General features: G+C 40.8%; 1 protein-coding gene across 1 annotated transcript in view; it reads left to right on the top strand.

Moving 5' to 3' along the window:
* The window catches only part of megf10 (multiple EGF-like-domains 10), a 105787-nt gene that overhangs the window by 39082 nt on the left and 41421 nt on the right, over positions 1 to 25284 (top strand). Inside the window, exons 6-8 of the mRNA XM_039779104.1 lie at positions 19737 to 19983; positions 21049 to 21169; positions 22656 to 22792. Coding sequence (XP_039635038.1) covers positions 19737 to 19983; positions 21049 to 21169; positions 22656 to 22792 — 505 coding nt within the window. The remainder of the gene's footprint in view (positions 1 to 19736; positions 19984 to 21048; positions 21170 to 22655; positions 22793 to 25284) is intronic.

Genomic DNA, 25284 nt, shown 5'->3' with positions numbered 1-25284 from the left:
CAACAGGTGAGAGGAAAAATATTTAGATTTTGATCTAGGTTTGATCTATCTTTAGGTTTTGATTTTGGGGGTGAATTGTCCCTTAAAGGCCAGTTTACCGGTCATGGTTAGTACTCAGCCTGTGAAAACAGTTGTATAATGTCTTCTTTCGCTCTGGAGGAGCAAGAAAATACTCCCTGATGATGTTGTAGTGATGTCATCAGGTTTATCTTTACTTTGGCGTTGCAACTTCACATTTATAACAGAAAATAGGACATTAAGTTTGAAAGATGTGGCCTTTTACCACGCACATAGACGTTTGAAGTAGGGTTGTGGGGGCGTGGCTTTAAATATAGCTATTTACAGCCATTGTAGGCTAAAACACACAATAAGCCTAAATCTCCTCAGGAAGGAACTTGTTTTGGTGGAACATGTATACGTTCAAAAGTAGTTTTAGTCGTGCAACAGAAAACTCAGATTGGACAGATAGTCTAGCTAGCTGTCTGGATTTACCCTGCAGAGATCTGAGGAGCAGTTAACCATAGTCCTCACAAATCCACCGGAGGTTAGAACAGAGACAGCGGAAGGAGACGGACATCTGGCCTAAAAAGAGGGACAATTTCTGGCGACACCAGAACAATCCCGTAAATGAAACGTCGTCGATATAGACTAGGGTAGAACTGGAAACTTGCAGACTGTGTCCACTGAGTGTGTGTGGGAGGTTATTTTGGTGTCTGCCTATGAGTCTGTGAATGTGTCTCCATGTATACTGATATGCACGAGGAGCCCACAGGGTGTGCCCCTGCTGTCCTCACTTTCAGCCTGTAATAAAGAAGCGTATTGTTGTGTCTGGGCCCCGGGGCTCCCCTGGGCCCCACTAGGCCTGGCCCGATTGTCTGCTCTCACACACACACACACACAAGCTCACACACACAAGCTCACACACACACACACACACACACACACACACACACTGTAAATTAGAACTTAATGAAAGTATGAATGAGTTGGAGATCTGATGCCTAATCACAGAAATGGAAGGTGTGATTTGGGAACCATGAGGTGTGTGCATTTTGGCATTAGTTTGAATGTTTTTCATGTATTCATTAAGCACTAAGCAAAACTGGTTGGTACTATCATACATATTGTACAATAATAAAAGTTAGCATAAATAACATATATGAATTGGTGGTTCAAAGCGGAAAAGACAAAAGAAGGAAAGGAAGAAAAACATGGCGGTGAGATTACTGTAGTGAAGTATACCAGTCTGAATACTCTAGTTAAGACAAAGAGTCCTTATCCATATTCTTTGATCCTTGTGTCCCTTTTGGCCTGATTAACTAGAGTTATTCTTGCTCAGCTGTGTCCACATGCATTAGCCCAAAACCATGTTCTCCCAAATTTCAGTTATACAGTTGGCGTTTGACTGCTACAATTTCTCACCAGTGTCCTCTGACTGTCCAGCTGTCATAATCCAGATGCTTCCTGACTTCCCTACCTGTATCTCTCAGCCCCAACCCCATTGGCTCCTAGTGAACACATAAATCTTTAAAAACGACTAGTTTCTTGTTTTTAAGGCTTAGTCATTTCCTAAAACATCTGCTCGCTCTAGTTCCTATCAGTCGTTACTCAAACAGAAGTAAACAGTGACTTTGGGGCCCTATTTTAACGATCTAAGCTCACAACGTGAAGCGCATGGTGCATGTTGCTAGTTTGACGGCAGAAAAAAAGAGTCTGTGTGCCAGGCGCATGGTTCTAAAGGGTTGTACTTAGTGTCTTCATTAATCATAAGTGTGTTTTGGGCGTAACATGCAATAAACCAATCAGAGAGTCATCTCCCATTCCCTTTAAAAGACCTTTTTAGACCTCGGAGCATTGCTATTATGATGGAGGATTTGTTGAGCAGGAAGAAGAGATGTTCAGGAGAAGAAACTGATCTACTCGGTTACTAGTAGTAACTAGTAGATCAACTAGTAGTAGAGTAACCACGTTTAAAAATGTAGGTTTTCTGAAGCACCACACGTTTCCTGGGTTTTGTGTTTCTTCTTTATACTCTTCATCTCTTCCTCCCCAGTGACCAATGGTCTGTGTCTGTGGGACAATAAGTCATCCCCGTCAGTCACAGATCAATACCAGGCTGATGCTGAGCGCTGTCAGTGTCAGTGTGTGATAGAGAATCTGCTCATTCACCCATCACTGATGTTTTCTTCATGTGAGGGAGCAGGCTGTTCTCATCAACCCTCCATATCATCATCATTTCTGTGTGTATATGTATATGTGTTTCTTTGAAAAAGCAGCAAATGTAGTTATTGAGTCGGCCGCTCTGTTCTATCTCCATCCCTTCAGTAACACATCTTTAATTTCCTCAAGAGCCAGCGAAGACTTGGATGCATTGACTGTGTTTTACAGGTCAGCGGGCCTCAACAATATGTCTGAGGACCAATTTGGGGGCCATGAACAGGAAATGGGGGAAGGCGTGTGTTCAGGGGGGAGCAGGAATAATAGCAGGAGAACACTGTGTGGTAGGAAATGACCTGAGGCGCTGGAGCTTGTGATTTAGTACACATGATAACAACACAAGATGCTCCGGAGGACTCGAGTACAGCTGTGAGAATATAGCACAAACACCATGTACATATACTGTATATCTCACAGTGTCTCTGTCTAAGATCCTCTTTTCTGTGTGTGTTTTAACCAATAGACCGTTCTTCACGCTGGCATGCTTTGTCATGCGTTGTGACCTGATTTCAATCCACACATCACAGTTTTTTTGTGATTGTATTCAACACTGGCACACATCTTCTCCAATATAACACAATTAATTCCTAGACAGTTTTCAGCTTTCTGATCTTCCTCAAGCTGGTCTTATATAGAGCCCCAGAAATGGACTGGAATGGAAAGAATATAAATTGGAAAAGGAAAGCTTTTATACATTTCACTTTACCCAATTTAGTTGGTACAGTATTATTTTCCTTTATATCCAATAATTTGATCAAATAAATCAAATTGGTATTCATTTTACTCAATTACAGCTTTTTAAATATCTGAAAATCTTTTCAAAGTACTGTACACTACTGGTCAAAAGTTTTAGAACACCCCAATTTTTCCAGTTTTTTATTGAAATTCATGCAGTTCAATGTCTTCTTGTACTCTGAAATGAAAGAATAGAACAAGTGAACAATTTAAGTTAAAAAAGAAATCATGGAATCAATTTATAAACCAAAATGTATTCTAAATTTTTGACTCATCAAAGTAGCTCCCTTCGGCAGATATAACAGCTGAACACACTCATGGCATTCTTTCTACAATGGAAATCAAATATTCTTCAGAAAGTTCTTCCCAACTCTGTTGCAGAAGTTCCCATAAATGTGTGCCACTTGTAGGTTGCTTTGCTTTCACTTTTCTGTCCAGTTCATCCCAAACCAGCTCAATGGAGTTTAAGTCTGGTGACTGTGCTGGCACCTCCATGTTTTTAAGCTTACCACCTTGTTCTTTTTTCCTATGGTAGTTCTAGCATAGCTTGGACTTTTGTTTTGGGTCATTATCTTGCTGTAGGATGAACCCCTGACCAACTAGGCGCATACCAGAGGGTACTGCATGGTGCTGCAAAATGCTGTGGTAGCCATTTTGGTTCAGGGTGCCTTTCACTGGATCCAGCAAAACAGCCCCAGACCATCACGCTTCCTCCTCCATGTTTGACAGTTGATGTCACACACTGAGGAACCATCCTTTCGCCTACTCGACGGCGTACACAATCCTGCTTGATGAACCAAAGATTTCAGATTTTGATTCATCAGTCCATAACACCTTCTTCCAGTCTTCAGTAGTCCATTGACGATGTTTCTTGGCCCAGGCAAGCCTCTTTTTCTTATTCTGACGTCTTAGCAATGGCTTTCTTGCTGCAACTGGACCTATCAAACCTGCAGCTCCAAGTCTTCTCTTTACAGTTGAAACTGAGACTTGCTTATTACGACCAGTGTTGGGAGTAACGAGTTACAAAAGTAACGCAATTACAGTAATGTATTCCTTTTTGCTGTAACACAGTAATATAACGCATTACTAATTAAATTTCGTTACAATCTCAGTAACGCGAGTTACAACACATTTTAATGCAACATTTTTTAAGAATTTCCCAACACCGCAAAGCATTTGTTCACAGGAAAAAAAGCCGTGAGTATTATTTCATAACATCTGTGTCCCAACAGGTGACGGTACGTCAGCTCGGACAGCAGTGTGTCCGAGCCGCTGACAGATTTAAACATGTCGGGAATTAATGTTTAGGCTTGCTTACATGTAAATCATTGCAGTTTATCAGCCATGGAGAGTAACTCTGCCTGTAGTGGAATGGCTTGACGACCAAAAACTCTTGTCTTTTACTGTGACCATTTACTGTTCAATATGTTTCTGTCATGAACGGTAATAATTATTACAGTTGCAGTTTTACAAACAAGAAAGTGAGCAACTTAGCTTGACGGACATGTTGCATCCATAGGTTGCATCCATAGATAGTATTTTTTTGCATCAACAACATGCATAACAGTTGCATCTCAGTAAGCTAGCAAGAGTACACAAGGTACACAACTGACAACTTCCGTGTAGGCTAATAAAAGCACTTCCTGTGACGGTTCACAGTAAAACTAAATTACTGTTAAACAAATAAGGTTGTGGACCTTTTCACATATCAGCTGTAAATCAAGTACTGTAAATAATGTAAATAGTGAGTTTTAATCACACTATAATTGACAATTTCCTTTGACTGTTTTAAACAAAACAACATGAATTTCTTATTCAAGTGCTTTAAACAAACATTTTACAACAATGCCGTACTTCAATACAACTGTAAGGTACTTTTAATTGAGTATTTTCATTTTCTCCTACTTGCCTATTGTACGTTTTACTTATCTATTTTTTATAGCTTTAGTTACTTTGCATATTCATATTAATTATACAAAATACTATGAATAATCTGTGATGTATTAAAGTGGATAAAGATGAGACTTTATTGATCCAGTGGTGAAATTCACAAGCTAGCTGCCAAGTCAAACTTCCGCTGTTATTTTGGTGAAAGTAACTCAAAAGTAATGTAAAAGTAGTGTAACTCATTACAATTCAGAGACAGTAATATTGTAATATAACTAATTACTCTCAAATGACAGTAACTAGTAATCTATAATGTATTACATTTTGGAAGTAACTTGCCCAACACTGATTACGACCACTATTAAGCTGTGCTTGAAGCTGTTGTCCTGTGAGCCGCCTATCACGCAAGCTGTTGACTCTCAGAAACTTGTCTTCTGATTCTGTTGTGGCTTTGGGTCTGCCAGACCTCTTCCTGTCAGAGTTTCCCCCAGTTTCTAAGTGCCTTTTGATGGTGAAGAATACTGTACTCACTGACACCTTGACTTTCTTCGCAATTTCTCTGTAGGAAAGACCAACATTCTTAAGTGTTATGATGGTCTGTCTCTCTTTCATTGTTAATTGCCTTTTTCCCGCCATTTTTATAGCAACACACTACTTTCTGCAGTACAATACTGTTCAAATAATACTCACGAGGGTACGGTACCACAGTGTGTTCCAACAATACTTTTATACAAACAGAGGGGGTTGTAAGTAATCCAGAAGTGTGAACACCTGTGGAAATTGGTAGCACCAACATTCAAAGCTTGATCAACCTCCATTGCTGCAGAACAGCTTTACGTTGTTTACCCATTTCTTGTTCCCAGAGGTGGGTAGTAACGAGTTACATTTACTCCGTTACATTTACTCCGTTACATTTACTTGAGTAAGTTTTTGAAAAAATTATACTTCTAGGAGTAGTTTTATATCACTATACTTTTTACTTTTACTTGAGTAGATTTGTGAAGAAGAAACTGTACTCTTACTCCGCTACATTAGGCTACAACGAGCTCGTTACTTTTCTTTTTACCTCTTTGGTATTCTACGCGTCATTGTATTATCCCCCCGCGTATGCCACATTTTAATGTTTTATTTTGACCAAGGGGGTAAGCTTCGCTTCAGAACTCGAACCTCCTATGGCGCCATTTTGTTGCTACCTGGCCATCACCTCCCGTTAGCATTCCACTGACTAGCATTCATTTTGGTGCCACTTGACAGCGAATAACTTTACATCTGAAGAGTTTAAAGACTCTATTTGTCCGTTGTTTATTTCTAAAGAAACACGACAATGTATAAAAGGCTCCATTACCTTGTACCTCACGTTATGGCTCCATAGCAGACGCTTTTGTAAAAATAGGCTAACGATTGTGTCACATAGTAGAGGAATTACCGTATAGTACAGGAGAAGCTTGCAGGCAGTTTCAACTTACATGAGCTGTTTAGGATTAATTACTAATGTTAACTAGCATTTTAGTGATCAATAATTAGCCTGTGCCCATGTTATCTCCTTACATATACCTACACTCTCCGTCTCTGTAAGATTGGGAATGATTGAGATTTCTCTTGGAGATTTCAGACACGTTGCTCACGTCACATTTACGCTGTCTCTCTCAGTTGGAGGCTGCGCAGTAAAGCTGTCCATCACCGGAAAAGTGCTTCTAATATCCTTCACTGGTCTCCGTCCAGAGCAACGGGGTCTGTTGGTCCATTATATACTGTTTATGATTTTGACAGAGAGAGAGAGACTTCCGCTAAAGGCTCTACCACGTGACTGTGTTTCACCAATCAAACGTAGTTGTGCAGTCTGGTCATGTGACCATACTCAATCTCAGCGGCGGGACGGGTTAGCTTTACAGTCGCAGCAAAACAAAAATGACAATGTCAGAATCAACCGTCGGCAGAGGCCAGATCAACATGTCCTGGATTTATTATTTATTACCCGGCTTCACCTAACCTATCAACCGCGGTCCTGCAAGCTGTGTCACGACGGTGGTTAACAACTAGTTCAATCAACCATCACATGACCAATAGCCACATATTTTACATAAGAATAGCAAACTATAATTCTACATAAATATGAAGAACACAGACACGGTTTTACAGACAAAACGCAATACAGTCTCTGCTTCCTAAAACAGGTGGACAGCCGGCCAAAAAGAAAATAGCTGACGCTGTAGATGCGTAGGTTACATCACTTATCAATATCACTTATCCCCGTCAGTCAGGCACAAGATCTGACCATTATTACACTTTTACATAAACTGCCGTTGCTTTAGCCTATTATTTCAGTTGCAACCCTGGCAGTGGAAGCGATCGTCAGAGCAAATAATAAATATAAAAAACATAATTCAAACCGTTGTGCACTTTACACACGGCTCAAGAAGCCGAGAAATAGCCGATATGTAATATAAATATACCCATCAGGGAATGTTAACGGGGTCGTCGGTCTCTAAATGTTTTTTGTATGAGCGCACCCCCCTCTCTCTCTCTCTCTCTCCCTCTCCTCACACCGACCCCCACCAGATCTTCTAAGAACGGTGATCGCCGTTATCAATCGAGTATTGATTGGTCAGTAGGCGGTGCTTTTACACCGGTTGATCTCTGATCTCCAACTTAACCTGCTCCCGACCAGGTTAGGCGTCCAGCATGAGTTACCACGGCGATTGAACCCGGTAACAAGAGATCCACCGTCATGATACAGACAACTCTGGTGAACCTGAAGTTACCTCGTTAACCCCAAATCTTGCTTCGTAGTCCAGGCCTCTGGCCTCATAATGAAAGCATGGTTACCTTAGTAAAAGTGCCAAACAGCAGCTCCATTACCTTGTTCTAGTTCTGCCTGCAGAGCCTGGTAAAAACAGTATAAAGGTTTGGAAATTTGTGTTACTTGTGCTTATTTATTTTTTTATGTATTATTATTATTATTATTATTATTATTATTATTATTATTATTATTATTATTTTATTGATTTTATTTTTTAAGTACTTGAATTTACCTGGATTATTTTAATTTAAGCTATTTTTTAATTAATTAATTAATTTTAATTTATTTAATTGATTGGATGAACTATAATTTGCCTAAAGATGATTATTTTGTATTTTTGTCTGTCTGATTGAATGCTTGTGTTAAAAAATAAATAAGAAGTTACTCAAAAGTTACTCAGTACTTGAGTAGTTTTTTCACCAAGTACTTTTTTACTCTTACTCAAGTAATTATTTGGATGACTACTTTTTACTTTTACTTGAGTCATATTATTCTGAAGTAACAGTACTATTACTTGAGTACAATTTTTGGCTACTCTACCCACCTCTGCTTGTTCCCTGAAAAAGGCCTTTTGTAAAATTCTGAAATGTACATTATTTTTCAGTTTTGGGTAACCTTACTTTTTTTTAACCTCAGGCAGTTCACCACTTACCTTTGTACCACAAAATTTCAATAAAAAACTAGAAAAATTGGGGTGTTCTAAAACTTTTGACTAGTAGTGTATATTTTTAAAATTCCGAAAAATCTTCAAAAAATATTTACATGTCCAAAAAACAATGGTGAAATGTCCAAAAAGTGTCCATAAAAATGTCTTAACAATTTTCAGAAATGTCCGTGCTAAAATTCAGAAAAATGTTTGGTCAATTGGTAAAAATGTCCAGGAAATGTCATGCAAAAATTGGTAAAATCTCCGAAATATATTAGTCAAATGCCCCAAAAATGTTAGGAAAATGTCAGAAAACTAGCTTATTAGTATACTGTCCAAAACATTGGTAAAATGTCTGAAAATTATAGGTAGAATATCCGTTAACTTTTGGTAATGTGTTTTGAAAAATATTTGTAAAATGGCCTAACATTTTTCCCAAGAAGTGTTTTAATTTTATCTCCAAACAAATATTTCATTTTGTAAAGACTATTCTAAAAGGCAAGCCAAGGCAGCTTTATTTGAATAGCTCATTTCAGCAACAGGGCAATTCAAAGTGCTTTACATGATGTCATGGGGTGATGTCATGTATTTATACATGTTATAATTTATTTAATTGAGTTGGACCGAAGCTCACATTGATCTGCACCTTGCTGTGTGCATGTTAGAATTGGACATTTTTATCCATGCATTCATGTATTCAGTCCATTTTCTCCTCCCTTTACCTGTGATTTAATTTAACTTTACAGGAGATTTGCATCCTGAGCACTTTCTCATGGTTCCCGTGTGGATCATGTGAACTTTGATCCAACTTGACAGTAGCCATGTTTTTAAATCTAATTGTCAAGTGAATTTTAAGGGAACTTTTCAAATGTCGCAAAAAAAGAAAAAGCGAATTAGAAGCGTTTCCATCAACTGGTTTAGAGCGAATAAACTAGACGAGGCAAAGCGTAGTTTGGTCACAAGCTGACGTTACACATGGTTGTAGATTGTAAACTGGCTTGCCAAATCAAAGAGTTTAGAAGCTGAGTTCTCTGGCTAAATGGAGAGAGGGAGCATTGGACCAGTTGGCCACCTGTGCAGAATCCAGGGTTGTGGCAGAGACATTTGCTGTCAGCGAGACAACCGTCCACCGCTGTGTATACGCGGTGTACAGGGCCATACCACTCACGCTGTTGAACCAATTTCTCAATTTACCCGACGTGGCTGAGGCCCAGGCTATAGCGCACCGCAACTCCACCACGCACCTTGTGCCAGAAGTGTACGGCACCGTGGATGGGACCCGTATCCCGATCCTTCCCCCATCCGATGGATACTGGGACTATAGTCATGTGACTTAATGTTCGGTACGTCACAACTTATTTGGCAAAGCTGTTTCCATCTCCCATTTTGTGCATGAACTCTTTTTCGAAAAAGGCAAAAACCACCTCAAGCGAGCGTAAAAACCTTTTTGTGAAATTGACAAAGGTTTTTTAGAATTTTGCCATTTCCATCAACATTTTCTAATGCAATACTTTAAAATGTGCATAAAAATAAGTTGATGGAAACATGACTTGTGATGCACCCTGACAAAGCACACCTGTGAAGGTAAAACCATTTCAGGTGACTACCTCATGAAGCTCATTGAGAGAACACCAAGGGTTTGCAGAGTTATCAAAAAAAGCAAAGGGTGGCTACTCCCAAAGAGACATTCACACGGACATGGGTGTCAAGGTATCAGCTGACTGCGGTGTTCATTTTGTGCTGTTCAGTACGGCTATCGCTGAGGGGATGAAGGATTTCTTGTAGATGTTTTTTCGGGGAACACGCCGACTTATTGGGAATTTAGCTTATTCACCGTAACCCCCCGAGTTAGACAAGTCCATACACACCCTTCTCATCTCCGTGCGTGCTGTAAAGCTGTCTGACGTCTCCAGCGTTAGCTTAGCCTAGCACAGATCCTGCAGGTAACTGGTTCCAACTAGCCTACTGCTCCGAATTGTGACAAAATAACGCCAACATGTTCCTATTTACATGTTGTGATTTGTAGAGTCACAGCGTGTACAAAAAACAACGTAACATGAGACACAGCCATCTTCTATCTGTAAACAAACTGGGAACTATACAGTTAGAAGATGGCTGTGTCTCATGTTACGTTGTTTTTTGTACACGCTGTGACTCTACAAATCACAACATGTAAATAGGAACATGTTGGCGTTATTTTGTCACAATTTGGAGCAGTAGGATTACTGGAACCATTCACCTGCCTGTTCTGTGATGGGCTGATGGCGCTGGAGCCGTCAGACAGCCTTACAGCACGCACGGAGATGAGAAGGGTATGTATGGACTTGTCTAACTCTTCCCAATAAGTCGGCGTGTTCCTTTTAAAACTCCTGCCTGATGGTAGTAGCTGGAAGGAGTGATGGAGGGGGTGAGAGGGGTCCCCTGTGATCAGGTTGGCTTTCCTGATCACTGAGCGGCTGTACAGCTCAGTGATCAATGAGAGTTGTTTTGTGTTTGATGGTGAGTTGGCTGTACCAGGAAGAGATATTGAAAGTGAGAACTGATTCAGTGAGGGAGCGGTAAACCAAAGTTAACACGTCCTTGCTGATCTGAAAAGAGTTTTCTGAGCAAGTTGAGACGTTGTTGTTAGTGATGTGCGATACCAATTAATTCCTCTTTGATCCGATACCAAGTAATACCCAGGCTGGTATTGCCGATACCAATACCAATACTTTTTATCTAGAGGGAAATTCAAGTATCGAGTAGCATATGAAACATACATAAATTAAACCTATATTAAAAATCAAATTAACTTATAACACAGTAGTCACAGTAAGCAGTGCAAATGGAGCGTAGATGGAAGTAAAGAGTACAGATGGAGGTAGAAATTGTTCTTTTGTCTATTGTCCTCCCTGCCATGACTAGGAGTTGTTGTACAGTATGATGTCCAGGCGGATGAAAAAGATCCCTCTAAATTATATTAGTTTTAACTATGGGCTATATGCAGCTTCTCTCAATACACTCTTAGCACTGATTAGGATAGCTTACTTCATGTTTCACTAGTATTTTCTATTTGAACAAACTGCTTTCTGTTAGCTTGTTGTAAGAATGCTGGGATTCCGGGGAACTCTTGAACAGTCACAGAGCCGCAGTGCACACACAATTGACTGGCGGAAGGAGAAGTAGTTCCTTCCCCTAGCCGGATATAATTAGACTTTTCTGGTGACAACAAGTTACTTATGATAACATAAACACTCACTCCAAATTACTGAGTTTAAATATCGATCTTTTTATATGAGAATCGATACTAGAGCAGGAGACGTTGGGATCGTAAATATCGATACTTTAGTATCGATCCGCACATCACTAGTTGTTGTGCTTTTTTGTATGTTGTGTCTGTGTGTTGTGAGGAGTAGGTGCTATATAAATAATGTGAAAGTATCAAAATGCTCAATCCACAGAGAAATCCACACATCTCCTTTTCAGAAACTGTGCCTTTTAACGAGCCGTCAGGACTTCCTGTATGTGCGATGTCACAACTGTACTATACATAGGTAGAAAGTGCTGCTACAGTGCTGTTACAGTCATTCCCCGGCTGCAATGATGGAGCAGAGACCCTTAAAGTGCTCGAAACCAATCACAGCGGACAGGGCTTTTTCATCAGGGGGGCTTAAAGGCTAGCTGAGTCTGTCAGTGGCAAAACAAGCACTTTTGTGAAAGTAAATACAAGCTGCACAATTGCCCTATTAATTTACATTGTAGCTTGTTTCGCCGCTGCCATGCAAAAATATGGAAAAATAGGGTCCAGGTTAAAAAAAAACAGTAGTTACCCTTTAAAGAGACAGGCGGTAAAACGGAACGTTTCAGACAGAGGGGGAATAGAATACAGGTATATTCAGATTCAGATAACTTCATTAGTCCCCAAAGGGCAATTCTGTTTTATAGCCAACCCAGCCATTAAGAGTTAAAGTTAAAAAGTTCATTAGCATACAATGTATATAATGTTAAAAAAAAATAAAAGACAAATAAATAAGTACTGCAGCAGTTATACGTCACCCTGTATACAGATGCTTCTCTCTCTCCCATAACATCCACACATTTACACATGACCCAATCATTACACACACACACACACACTGTAAATCCGACAGACAGTATGAGAATTATGTTTTTAGCATTTACAGTACAGGCCAAAAGTTTGGACACACTTTCTCATTCAATGCGTTTCCTTTTTATTTTCATGACTATTTACATTGTAGATTCTCACTGAAGGCATCAAAACTATGAATGAACACATATGGAATTATGTACTTAACAAAAAAGTGTGAAATAACTGAAAACATGTCTTATATTTTAGATTCTTCAAAGTAGCCACCCTTTGCTTTTTTTATTAATAAGGGAAAAAATTCCACTAATGAACCCTGACAAAGCACACCTGTGAAGGTAAAACCATTTCAGGTGACTACCTCATGAAGCTCATTGAGAGAACACCAAGGGTTTGCAGAGTTATCAAAAAAAGCAAAGGGTGGCTACTTTGAGGAATCTAAAATATAAGACATGTTTTCAGTTATTTCACACTTTTTTGTTAAGTACATACTTCCATATGTGTTCATTCATAGTTTTGATGCCTTCAGTGAGAATCTACAATGTAAATAGTCATGAAAATAAATGAAACGCATTGAATGAGAAGGTGTGTCCAAACTTTTGGCCTGTACTGTATGTTACAGTAGAAACCAAAAATACAGATATGAACCTGAAAATGAGCATGATATGGGAGCTTTAAAAATACACTTGTTCATTTTGCTAGGGACACCAACAAGGACAATTTGCAGTTTGTGAGTGCTATTGGAAACTAAAAACTAAATCAGGACATGTAGCTTAAAGAAGCAAAGAGATAAGTTGTGGTGTTTTACACGTGTAAAAGCATGGTTTCCTCGTGTAAAGACACTGCCTAATGGTGAGATGAGTTTTATTGTATAATGACAATAAAACTGTGGAGAAGGACACACATTCTAACTCAGCTTGGAAAACGTGGGGGAATGCTACAGATGTTTTTTCTCACTGGGAATCCTCCGTATCAGCGTGAAAGGCGATTTCTGTTCCCATGAGGGCACCATGCCTGGTAGACTGGGTAATCACTAAATAGATGGAAAAACACCCCGGTCCCGATCCCTCCCCAGTGTGCACAGTCAGAGCTGAGCCAACTCTCAACAACTGGCAGCTCAAGTTACTGGCTCAAGACTTTTTCTCTACTAGACAGACTCTTTCCCCTGAAATCTCCCTCGGTGTGAGGTGTTTTTTATTTTTATTTTTTTATTTTTATGACTTGTTGTGTCTGCATGGATACAAAAGATGATACATGTATGCAGACGTTTCGCTGTCTATCTAGTTTTGTTCCCTGCAGTAGATAAGGACAAATGAACTCTGGAAAACATTATGAGGTCTTACAGCGAGCCTTGTGACCAAACCCTGGCACGGTGCAGTCTTTTTTTTGTTCACTGCCATCTTGAATAGGCCAATGAAAGAGAACAGTCTGTTCTTCAGCAAGCAGATGAGGAGCCCCCAAGCTCCTGGAGTTTGGCCTTTCTTCAATCTAGGTCAGGTTTCACAAAGGTACCAGGATGGCAGATTTGAATGCAGGAGGGTTTTACATGTGCATCTTATTTTCTCTAATCTCCTCCTCCTCCTCTTTGTCCCCCAACCCTTCCCCCGCCTTCCTCGCCACTGTTTGTCACACAGGGCCAGACTGCCTGAGGAAAAGGAAGTACCAAATGCACTTGTTATCAGGTCAGAGTGAAGCAGGCTAATGCAGGAGGAATAAAAGGAGCCTGTTAATCACTTGAACAACTTCAGAGTAGTGGAATGGTTGGAGATGGTTGGGTTACTCTGCATGCTGGGCACATAAACACCAGGTCGTGTTTATGTAATGGAGGAGAGGGCTCTAAGCTCAAAGGAAATGCATTGTTATTTAAACAAAAATATCTTCTTTATGACACTGTTTTGAACGACTAATTATGTGAGCGAACTCTACATAAATAGGAAAAATTAGGTTTGACAATTGTATTTTTTTTAAATCTACTTACTAGCTTTTTTGGAGTTTACAACCTAATCTCCTGGACCTCAGGTATCACTCATAGACTGGAACACCAGAAACAGCCAGTAAGTAGGCATTGAGATCCAGATGATTACCGACCTGCTGGAAGCAGACTCGGGTCTAATTAACAACTACTCATTTATAACAGGCGGTCATCATGTTTGTTATAACGTTATAATTTTGTCTTATGCCGACCTTACACCAAACGACTTTTCAAGTGATTCCACTGTCGCAGACTAATTTCCACTATGAGAATGAAACCCTGAGAGTCTTACTAGAGTCGGGGGGGTCTCCCGTCATCTCCATCGTTTGGTGTAAGGTCCTAAAACTCAGTCCTAGTCAGTCTTTCTCCCGTCTGGATGTTCAGACAAAATCAAACGTGATTGATATTATCATAAGTTTGAAGTCTTGGTAGTGAAGTTAGATCACGTGAACATTGTCAACAACCAATGAGTGCTCTCCTTCCAGCACCAAACAGGAAGCAGCAAACGGCTAGAGCCAGTGGTGTTTATGGTTGCCATGGCGCCGTGCTAAACAAATTCAGAGACGGTTTAGAAGCGAGACACCCCAACTCAGAGTAGTTTCCTGTATCAGTGTCACGTGGGCTCCTCCACGGCCACGCCTCTTTAGGAGACTAGCGGCAGGTCCGAGTGTGTTGATTCCAACGGGAGGAGTGAACGTGAACACAGATTATGAGCGATTATTTCACCCAATAGTCATCAAAGTATATATTGGACCCATTTCTCACAAGCCACATATCTCCAGAACATTCTGACAATAACATGGCATTTTCCAGACGGACACATCAGGAGAAAATTAACTTAGTTTGAGACCTGTTTCTGTCTCAGGACTGAACTCTCGTGAGATCTGGCACCACAGAGAAGCTAACGTCAGCTAACGTTGGTGAACGCCCTAACAAAACTAATCTCTGTGATGCTAAATATGTCTTTTAGCTGTGGAAATATCTAACGTTAACAAAAGAACATATTAATAAATTATTCAAATATAACTTTTCATTCATCCACACGACGTTCACTACACGTTCAAACGAGGCCTTTAGGAGACCGGAAGTGTGTACCTTTTCGTACCACTGGCGCTGCTTGAAACCTGCTTGAAATGCACTCTCTTTAGTAATAGAGGATCTTTGGCTAAATGCTGAAGAAAAAAGCAGAAATTCATCTGCATGTACAGCAGAACAGAAATTAAAATGATTATTTACTGAATGTTTATTGTAACGATTAGAAAATCACCCCTTTAAGATGGAATTTCTTTTGAATGTACTTATGCTCTTTTGGATGTCCTTCATTTTAGTATTTGTCTAAAAATGTAGTTCAAAGACATGATTTATTATTTCACTGAGGGTAGGTTGAAAAGGACTTGAATGAGTCCCTTGAGTCCCTCTCTGCTGCTGTTGCTCCTAAAGCATCTGGCCTCTACACCTCGAACACAAATCCAGAAAGAAAGTCACATCTGTCCATAAACCACGAGGACACGTCACTGCAATCACTTAGTTTTACTGCAGCTGCCCTGTGTATAGTCTAGTTGAAGCAGTGAAACCACAATCAGCTGCAGTGGTCCGTCACAGCAGGCAGGATCCCACACAACACATGGGAAAGCCTTTTTATTATTGAGCAGGCACATTGTGCTATTAGCTCTGGAAATCTAAAGCCAGCTGTTGATTGAGATGAAGTTATAGATTTTGGACTTAGGATTGACAGGTGAGCGAAAATACTTGGCATCTGGTTCCCATCTTGGAGACAAATGAAAATGATATTTCTCACATTATCTGTTGTGCAACACCAAAATGAACAAAGACATCACAGCAAACATGAGAAGTTTGTTGAGTGAGTGAGTAAAATGTATTCTTGACATGGGAAACAGGAGTCGTAACTCAAGCTCCACTTACTAGCTTTTCCCGAGGCTTTCAATCCTCTCACTGTCTTCATCATTGGGTGACGTTTGCTCAGAAGTTTGTTGGTCCACAGAATTTAAAAATGATCCTTTGAATGGAGTTTTCTCGTCTACCATGAGGTCCGCCTGCCCGAGATCGGTACTGAGATTTTTGGGACATCACTAAAAGACGTCTGATGGCTCCGAAACATGAGCAGTCAGACAGGGTTGTATAAACAAACCCCCTGATTAGTTATGTGGAAGAGAAAACAAAGGGGAAAGGTAAAATTGTGACCCATCCTGTCTGTTATAAACACCCATCCCAGTTCACAGACCCTGACAGAAGGGTGTCCTTTGTTTCATATCCCTCATGTACATCTCTTGACCATTTTTTAAGTGTCTTTGTAGTGTGCAGTCTAGCGTAAATCTAGCATTAGAGCAGAGATATGAAAGGTTGTCTGAATTGTTTGAGCTTGTGCTATGATTGGTGCCTTCAAAGAAATTAATCAGTTACTTTAAACACATTAGCTGTGTTAGAAACCGTTCCCTGTCACAGAAATAGTTCTCTGTATAGTGTGTTTGTCATTTTGTAGTGGTGTTCCAATTCTCCGCGGTTAATTTCATTCACTATATAGTCCACTATAAAATACCCACAATACACAGCTAGTTTGAGTGTACATATGATGTACCCTACATTTTACTCCCGTATCCCACAATGCAACGTGGTCGTGTTTTCCTGGAGGCAAAGCAGAAGCACCAGCGGAAACTGAAAAGAAAAAATGTAGCGGCCTTTGGTTTCTAAACAGTGGAAATGTAACATGCAACATATATAATAAACAACCTTTTATTCTCCTCCTGAGTGCTCGCTTGGTTTCAGGGACGTATTAGGAGTATTTTTGTTTGGTTTTGTTTACATGATGCTGGGCGCGCCTAACCTGACTCCACCAGATGGATTGCTTCACATTTGCTCGGCATATCCATCTGGGAACTTTCCGTTGGAGAACTTTTGGGAAGGGGTAAAAATACTGGTTAGCTGATTGGATAAACCATCTGTCTATCACCACCTATGTTGGTGATAGACAGGCCAAATCAACCAATCAGATCAACGAAGCGTATATGAAAATACAACCACAAGCCCCTGCTGCTGCAGGCAGAGCATAGCTCGTTAGCTCAGCAAGCAAGCAACATGTCGGTAAAGGATATTTGCCGTTTGTGTAACGAGAATTTACGAATAAAAGACCTGGTCCATATTCCAAAAGAAGGATCCAAGAGAAAAAAGCATTAGCGAGCAGTTAACAGAATTAGGGCTACCGCTGTCTGAAAATACTGGTTAGCTGATTGGATAAACCAGGTGTCTATCACCACCTAAACCCGCCTCAAAACCAACGCTGATTGGCCCGGTCGTTTGGCGAACGGCTCCAAATTTTCTCTATCTCAAGACTGATCTGCGAGTGGAAAACTGGAGCTCGCGAGATCAGGACGGTCTCACGAGGCTATGGCCTCCGTCACACATTAACCAGCGCATCTACTGCAACGATACTTTCAGTGAGTGTCCGAAATCTCATTTGGTGGTTCCCTATATAGTTCCCTATTTAATCAACACTATATAGGGAATAGCGAACAGTTTCCAATACAGCTAATGTTATCATAACCCATACACGTTGGCTAAAACTATGAAAAAAGACTCAAGTTTTTTTTAAATCTGGCTAATGAGCTGCTTAACAGTTGGCTGACGACAGCGCTACAGTAAAATGCACAGTGTAAGTTATAAAGTCCTTATCTAAACCTTCAATTTTTGTCTTTTTTTCCAGTGAAAACTCTCACTTTCCCCTGAACTTAATATAGACTTCCATGACGCAGAGTCCCATAATGAAAGGCCTGGCCGCCGCTGTAAACCTTTGTGACTCCCTCCTGTTCTGCCCCCAGTCATTGGCAGAGGCAATATGTGACGTGACAAGATGAAAGCATGTAGAACTAAACAACCCATTCTCAGGTTAACCAGTTTCTGTGGCTACACATGGTGAAGCTTCCATTGCGAGTGATGATGGGAAGGCCAGACACATGGATATAAGGTGTGGTCTGATTAAGGCTGAACTCCAACAGCCAGAGGTTAATGAGGTGGGTTGAGGTCGCAGCCTGCCTGGCCACACACTGATTGGGAGTAATCGAGTCTCTGGCTGCTTGTACAATCAGCTGGTTTTCATGTCAGTCATGAGGAGTCAGCTTCGCTTTCAGCCTCAAGAGTTTGATGACTAAAAGTCTCGCATTGCCAGATCTTCTCTGGAAAGAAAAATATTTAGCTGCCATGTTAAACAATCAGAGCGACGCTAGCTTGAAGCGATAAGGAGACATCGAACATCACGTAACTTGATTTATGGATTCATAATTATCGATTTATTGTACAAAGACACAATCATTCCATGCTCGATTAACAATCAAACAGCTTCTGGATGGCCTACAATCGCATGTAAAACCTTGTTGAAACATTTCTCTGCTTCTTAACAAAAAAAAAAATGTCTCTGCACTGTATTGAGCTGGAGATATTGAACATAAGCTAAAAGGTCGAGGGAAACATACAGTTGTGTATCTTTTTAATAGACAGACAGGAAAGGGAGCTTTTAAGAGCTGGACTAACACATTGTTGGTTTTACCCTTTTCATGGCTTGGTTATCAATACGAAAATAGCCCCTAAAACCTAGAAAAGCACCTATCACCCCTGTAAAATATAGCATGTATAACACCAGCCTCATCCTTCCATCAGTATTCACAGGTGGATTACTTTGGAAGCAGATCCAACAAAAGGTTGTCCATTATCCTGGACCCACTTTGAGATCAGGGTTACACTTCCAGCATGGCTCAACAGTGGTCTTGCATAGCCAGACCTTTCTTCACAGTGCTGCGGAGGAGGGTCTGGCTAGTCCACACAGCATTCCAGGATTGGGGGAAAACGTGCTCTGGTTTATTGGCATTTCTTTAAACCAATCATAATCGTCTTTGGCGGTGCTAAGCGCCGGACGGAGCCACGGTGCCTCTGCTAAACAGTCTCGGGAAGGAACTTGTTTTGGTGGAACATGTGGACGTTCAAAAGTAGTTTTAGTCGTGCAACAGAAAACTCAGATTGGACAGATAGTCTAGCTAGCTGTCTGGATTTACCCTGCAGAGATCTGAGGAGCAGTTAACCATAGTCCTCACAAATCCACCAGAGGTTAGAACGCCAACACAGAGACAGAGGAAGGGGACGGACATCCGGTGAACCTCCGGCGGCACTGGAAAAATCCCGTAAATGAATCGTCATCTACTTAGACACAAAAACATGGGAAAATAGGGTCCAGGTTAAAAAAAACAAAAAACGTAACCTTTAATGTTTAATGTGGTCTTCTTGGTCTGCTGGTAGATTGACACAGTGGAAGATGAGAATGGCAGCCTGTGACCTGTGGCGTGTGGAACAACTTACACTAAATCTTGATTGTTTTCCTTCCTTCCCTCAGCTTGTGACAGTAGCCACTGGGGTCCCCACTGCAGTAACCGATGTCAGTGCCAGAACGGCGCTCTGTGTAACCCCATCACCGGAGCCTGCATCTGCCCTCCTGGGTACGGAGGATGGCGCTGCGAGGCCCAGTGTGAAGTGGGCACCTATGGAAACGGATGCCAGCAGAAATGCCAATGCCAGAATGGAGCCGCCTGTCACCATGTGACCGGAGAATGCAAGTGCTCACCAGGATACACTGGAGCTTTGTAAGTTGGAGGACAGAATGTGTGAGAATCTGTTTCCTGTTTCTAATCCCAATATTGACATTAAAGTAAAAGTTCCGTGCCTACTGAGAAGCACGTTTTATGCTTAGGTAGCAGTCAGTTTTGTATTCTATGTTGCTGGATATGTTAACATGCATGACATGTCTTTCCAAAGACATGATTCTCTGGTGCAGGGGTCTTCAACGTTTTTTGAGCCAAGGACCCCTTAACTGAAAGAGAGATGGAGGAGGGACCCCATACTATATATATTGTATAAAATGAAGTTGCATAATAAAGTGGGCCTACAGTAATGTGTATTGCAGCCTAAAGCCTTTATGCATACCTTTTTTGCATAGAATACTAAGCTATTAAAATAGCCAAATAATTGTTGCAATGATTTTATAATCATGTTTTAATGTTAAACATACATGTGGCACAGTGAATCCTTAGGATGAACTGTCTCTGTGGATGGCTACCTTAGTGACGACCTTACCTATAGGCCAGTAAGCAGTGGGGATTTATATCTGCTAATAATATGTTGGATTCATGTTAAGACTTAACAATAATTTGGACGCCCCTCTGCATTGACTCTGAGGACCCCCTAGGGGTCCCGGACCCCCTGTTGAAGATCCCGGCTCTATAATGAAAATGAATATTCCACTAATATTCCCGTTTACATGCAGCCGTGCAAAATAGGACTTTGTGTCTTAATCGGAAAATACTAAATTCGGAAAAGGCCTTATTCGGAACAGAATATGCTGTTAACATGACTATTGTCGTATTCAGAATAATAGTGGAATATTAGTGTGCATGTACCCAGTGACTCATGTGATCAGGTTGTGTTCAATAGACGCTAATGGATATCTGGTGTCTTTATTTTTTTCTGGCCATTTTTATGTAAGGCACTCTCATTCAGTAACCCTCCTCTTCAACCGGTCCTTTGCTAGTCCAATTCACTGTAAGAAATGTTATCTATGGCCCTATTTGCACCCTGGCTCTATTAGGTTTTGAACCGTTGGTTAAAAGTAAAGAAAATATTAATGGGATGCTGTTTTTTTTCCTTGCTAGCTGTGAAGCCCTGTGTCCTCCCGGTAAACATGGACAGCAGTGTGAGGAGAGATGTCCGTGTCAGAACAGAGGAGTGTGTCACCATGTGACTGGAGAGTGCTCCTGTCCTGCAGGATGGATGGTACGCATTGTTATCATCAGTCACACTCCCCAAGGACCATTGGGACTTTACATGAGCAAAAGCACCTGAAATGAATAAACAATATTCAGATTCAGAACACTTTGTTAATCCCTGATTCATTTTAACACTTTATCCCCTCCATGTGATAAATAAGTACAAGACTAACGACAACAATCAGCATCCACATCCACATCAACATGGCAGTGGCAACAAGAGCATAGATCAATGCTTTGTGTTCAGTAGCCTGATGGCTGAATGAAAGAATTTGCATACTGATTAGTTTTCTGTGCAGGAACTTAATAGCGCCGCCCTACTCGTTTCCTCCACAGAGAGCTGAGGTCTTTCCGCTGGACTCCAGTGGTCTTGGAGCAGACCTTAACAATGTTAAACAGACCGTTTTTGTCCTTCACAGACACCCCATTAAACCAGTACACAAATGAGAAAGTTAAAAGACTCTCGATAAAAAAAAGTTTGATAAAAGATACATAGTATGTCCTTGCAGACACTGAAAGAGTTTAGCTTCCCTAGCAGATTCTCTGCTGTCCCCTCTACAGTCTGTTCTCACTGAATTTCAGCTGTTAATCAAACACTGTTCCCAATCTTGTTATGTGAAGTCAGAGGTGCTAATGTAGCGATTGTGTACTCTCGTGCATTGTGGATCGATGAAACATGTACACTTTTTCTCTTTGGCTTCAACCAGCCGTTTATTAACTGGTAAGTAACACAGGATAACAGTGACAGTAGGTCTCCACAGTTTGTCATAGCCAGTCTCACAAGGAATGCATGGAGATGCCACATGCAGACTTTAAATAAATTTCGCGGCGCACCGCTCAAGTCTGCAGGGGCGCAGCAGAGGCCGCCCCCGATACACCCCACCAGGTCTCCATGGCTTTTACTTCCACAATAAATCTCCTGAAAAATAAACTAATTCAAAACGAGATTCAAAGCAGTATAAAACGAGACAGTATAATAGTATAAAAATAAACTGACTGATAATAAATCATATAAAATGCAATTTTTTAATTAATACACAGTGACAGTGAAATCACACTAAGGGCCTAACAGGATGTAGCAGCAGACTGGGCATGACACGAGCAGAATAAAGATGGTGTACAAGACCTGGGAAATCCTCTGCTAACATGTCAGTATGAGCTGAACCAGAGGAGAGGAGAGTGGTGATACGAGTCGGGGGACGAGCAGCTCCTTTCACACGTGATAAAGTTAAAAGAGTCCCAGAGGTTCAAGAAAGGCGCCATGCATATCAAAGTCTCCTACAATCAGTACCTTGAGGTCATAATGTGGAAGGAGCTCTGAATTCTTGTCAGGAAGAGTTTGTCTTTGAAGTTATAGACTAGACTACAGAACAGGGAGCTGTATCCAGGATTAGGAACAGGATCAGTTCGTAGAAACCATTAAAGCATCTATTCAAAGCGTCACATGATGAACAGCGTAGATACTGTATGTAAGTTGTCGCTACTGTGTGCAGGGTACGGTGTGTGGACAGCCATGTCCAGAGGGGAGATTTGGACAAAACTGTTCCCACGAATGTCAGTGTCACAACAACGGCTTCTGTGTGTTGTCCACTGGACAGTGTCTCTGCAGCCCTGGATACACGGGAGAACGGTAAGAGCAACCTCGGTTGTAGTTTTGCATCATTTACAGATTGTTAAATGTGTGTGCACGGTTCACCTGCACATGTGGATTAAGTTACGTGTGTGTGTGTGTGTGTGTGTGTGTGTGTGTGTGTGTGTGTGTGTGTGTGTGTGTGTGTGTGTGTGTGTAGTTTTGAGACTCTTTTCCCAGCTCTGAGTCACAAATGCGTGTCGCATATAGCTGTTGGTGGAAAACTTTGGCTTTTGCAAATTTCAAAGTTGCAGAGGCATTTTCCCCAAATGATAGAATAGCATATCACCATTTTAATGAAATTTAAGGAAAATGTTCTGCTACAGGGTATAAGTCTATCCAACTACAACAAACAAACAATCCACACAACAAAACAATACCCAAATATACATGTTTAAGGTAACAATAATTTCACAAATAATCCCAAATCATCTTTCATGAGTCATGAGAATGACAGACTGACATTCTGCTAAAATACATCAAACTGCTTGTTGAGTTTAAAACAAATGAAAAAGATTTGCATTTCCATGTTTGTATAGAACAAGTTGAATACCTGGCGCCACTAAAAAAAAGAATGACAGTTACAGTTAACATACGTTATAAAGTGCAGTTTTCTGCGGATATTTTCTTTCAGCTAACACAAGGAATCTCTGAGGGTCTCTCGCGATGTGTCCCAGCTCATATGGGACAGATGATGTCTCCCTTAGACATAGGGTGAGAAAAAGGGGTTGAAAAAATGCATGATGAAAAGAAAAATTCTTTAAAGGTGCTTTAACGTATTGACTCATAATTATGCTGACATTTAATTGCCATCTGAATTGGAAGCTGTATATATTCAACTGTATCTGGAACTCCGGGAGATCGACGCCCTAAAGGTGCGGGTATACTCGCGCTCGACACTGTGCACGGGCCGCCGTAGATGGCGCGTGCCCTACGAGCACGCACAGAGACGTTTATGCTCAACGCATTGTTTGTTGCAGTACTCTCCGAAACACCAGAGGGCGTACAGACAGTCGTTTATTAGCTTTGATAAAAAGATCTCTCGTGTTTTTCCACCCTATCCAGCAAAATGTTTCTTTTTCTCCCAGTGTGGTGTCTGTCTCTCTGACCAAATGTTTAAGGCTGTTTGACTCTCTGTGGTCTGTACAGACCAACCAGTTGGTTGCGGACAGCTTGCGGGGCCTTCGCGCTGGAAACGACAGCCCTGGTGATGTCATTTTATGGCGCGAGCCCCTCGACCCCACGACCTTGTTGTCCCCACTGGACCCGATTATGACATTCTGAGGAGTAAAACAAACCGACCACAAACCAAATCATCTGTGTCTGCTTAAATCTTCCACATCCTCCAGAGAGAAGAGCAAAAACAAAACCAGGAAGCCCAGTCAGTGTTCTCACAGACAAATCCTAGCGCCATGCAGGGCTTTCGCCCGTATAATTAGCAATATCAAAGAGTACACACTATATACTTTAGCAGACCAATGACGAGACAGGAATAGCCCTTCCAAGTGGCCTTTCATGAATGTTTAAGGGTAGACAAACGTCACAATATAGCACTGCTTAAAACTGGGCTGGCCCTGCCACGCCCAAACCCAATATCTGTCCCTCGGAGGAAGGGACACCACTGCTGTTTGGCAGAGGTGGAGTGTAACTAAGTACATTTACTCCAGTACTGTACTTCAGTCCAAATGTTGAGGTACTTGTACTTTACTTGAGTCTTTTCTTTTCATGCCACTTTCTACTTCTACTCCGCTACATTTCAGAGAGAAATATTGTACTTTAGTTACTCCACTACATTCATCTGTTACAGCTTTAGTTACTTGTTACTTTAGTTACTCCACTACATTCATCTGTTACAGATTTAGTTACTAGTTACTTTAGTTACTCCACTACATTCATCTGTTACAGCTTTAGTTACTAGTTACTTTAGTTACTCCGCTACATTCATCTGTTACAGCTTTAGTTACTTGTTACTTTAGTTACTCCACTACATTCATCTGTTACAGCTTTAGTTACTAGTTACTTTAGTTACTCCACTACATTCATCTGTTACAGCTTTAGTTACTTGTTACTTTAGTTACTCCACTACATTCATCTGTTACAGATTTAGTTACTAGTTACTTTAGTTACTCCGCTACATTCATCTGTTACAGCTTTAGTTACTAGTTACTTTAGTTACTCCACTACATTCATCTGTTACAGCTTTAGTTACTTGTTACTTTAGTTACTCCACTACATTCATCTGTTCCAGCTTTAGTTACTAGTTAGCTTAGTTACTCCACTACATTCATCTGTTACAGCTTTAGTTACTAGTTACTTATTTACTAGCTACATTCATCTGTTACAGCTTTAGTTACTAGTTACTTTAGTTACTCCGCTACATTCATCTGTTACAGCTTTAGTTACTAGTTACTTTAGTTACTCCGCTACATTCATCTGTTCCAGCTTTAGTTACTAGTTACTTTAGTTACTCCACTACATTCATCTGTTCCAGC

This window comes from Perca fluviatilis, chromosome 17 (genome assembly GCF_010015445.1).
Source record: "Perca fluviatilis chromosome 17, GENO_Pfluv_1.0, whole genome shotgun sequence".
Classification (NCBI taxonomy): Eukaryota; Metazoa; Chordata; class Actinopteri; order Perciformes; family Percidae; genus Perca; species Perca fluviatilis.
This window is presented reverse-complemented; position numbering and strand designations above follow the sequence as displayed.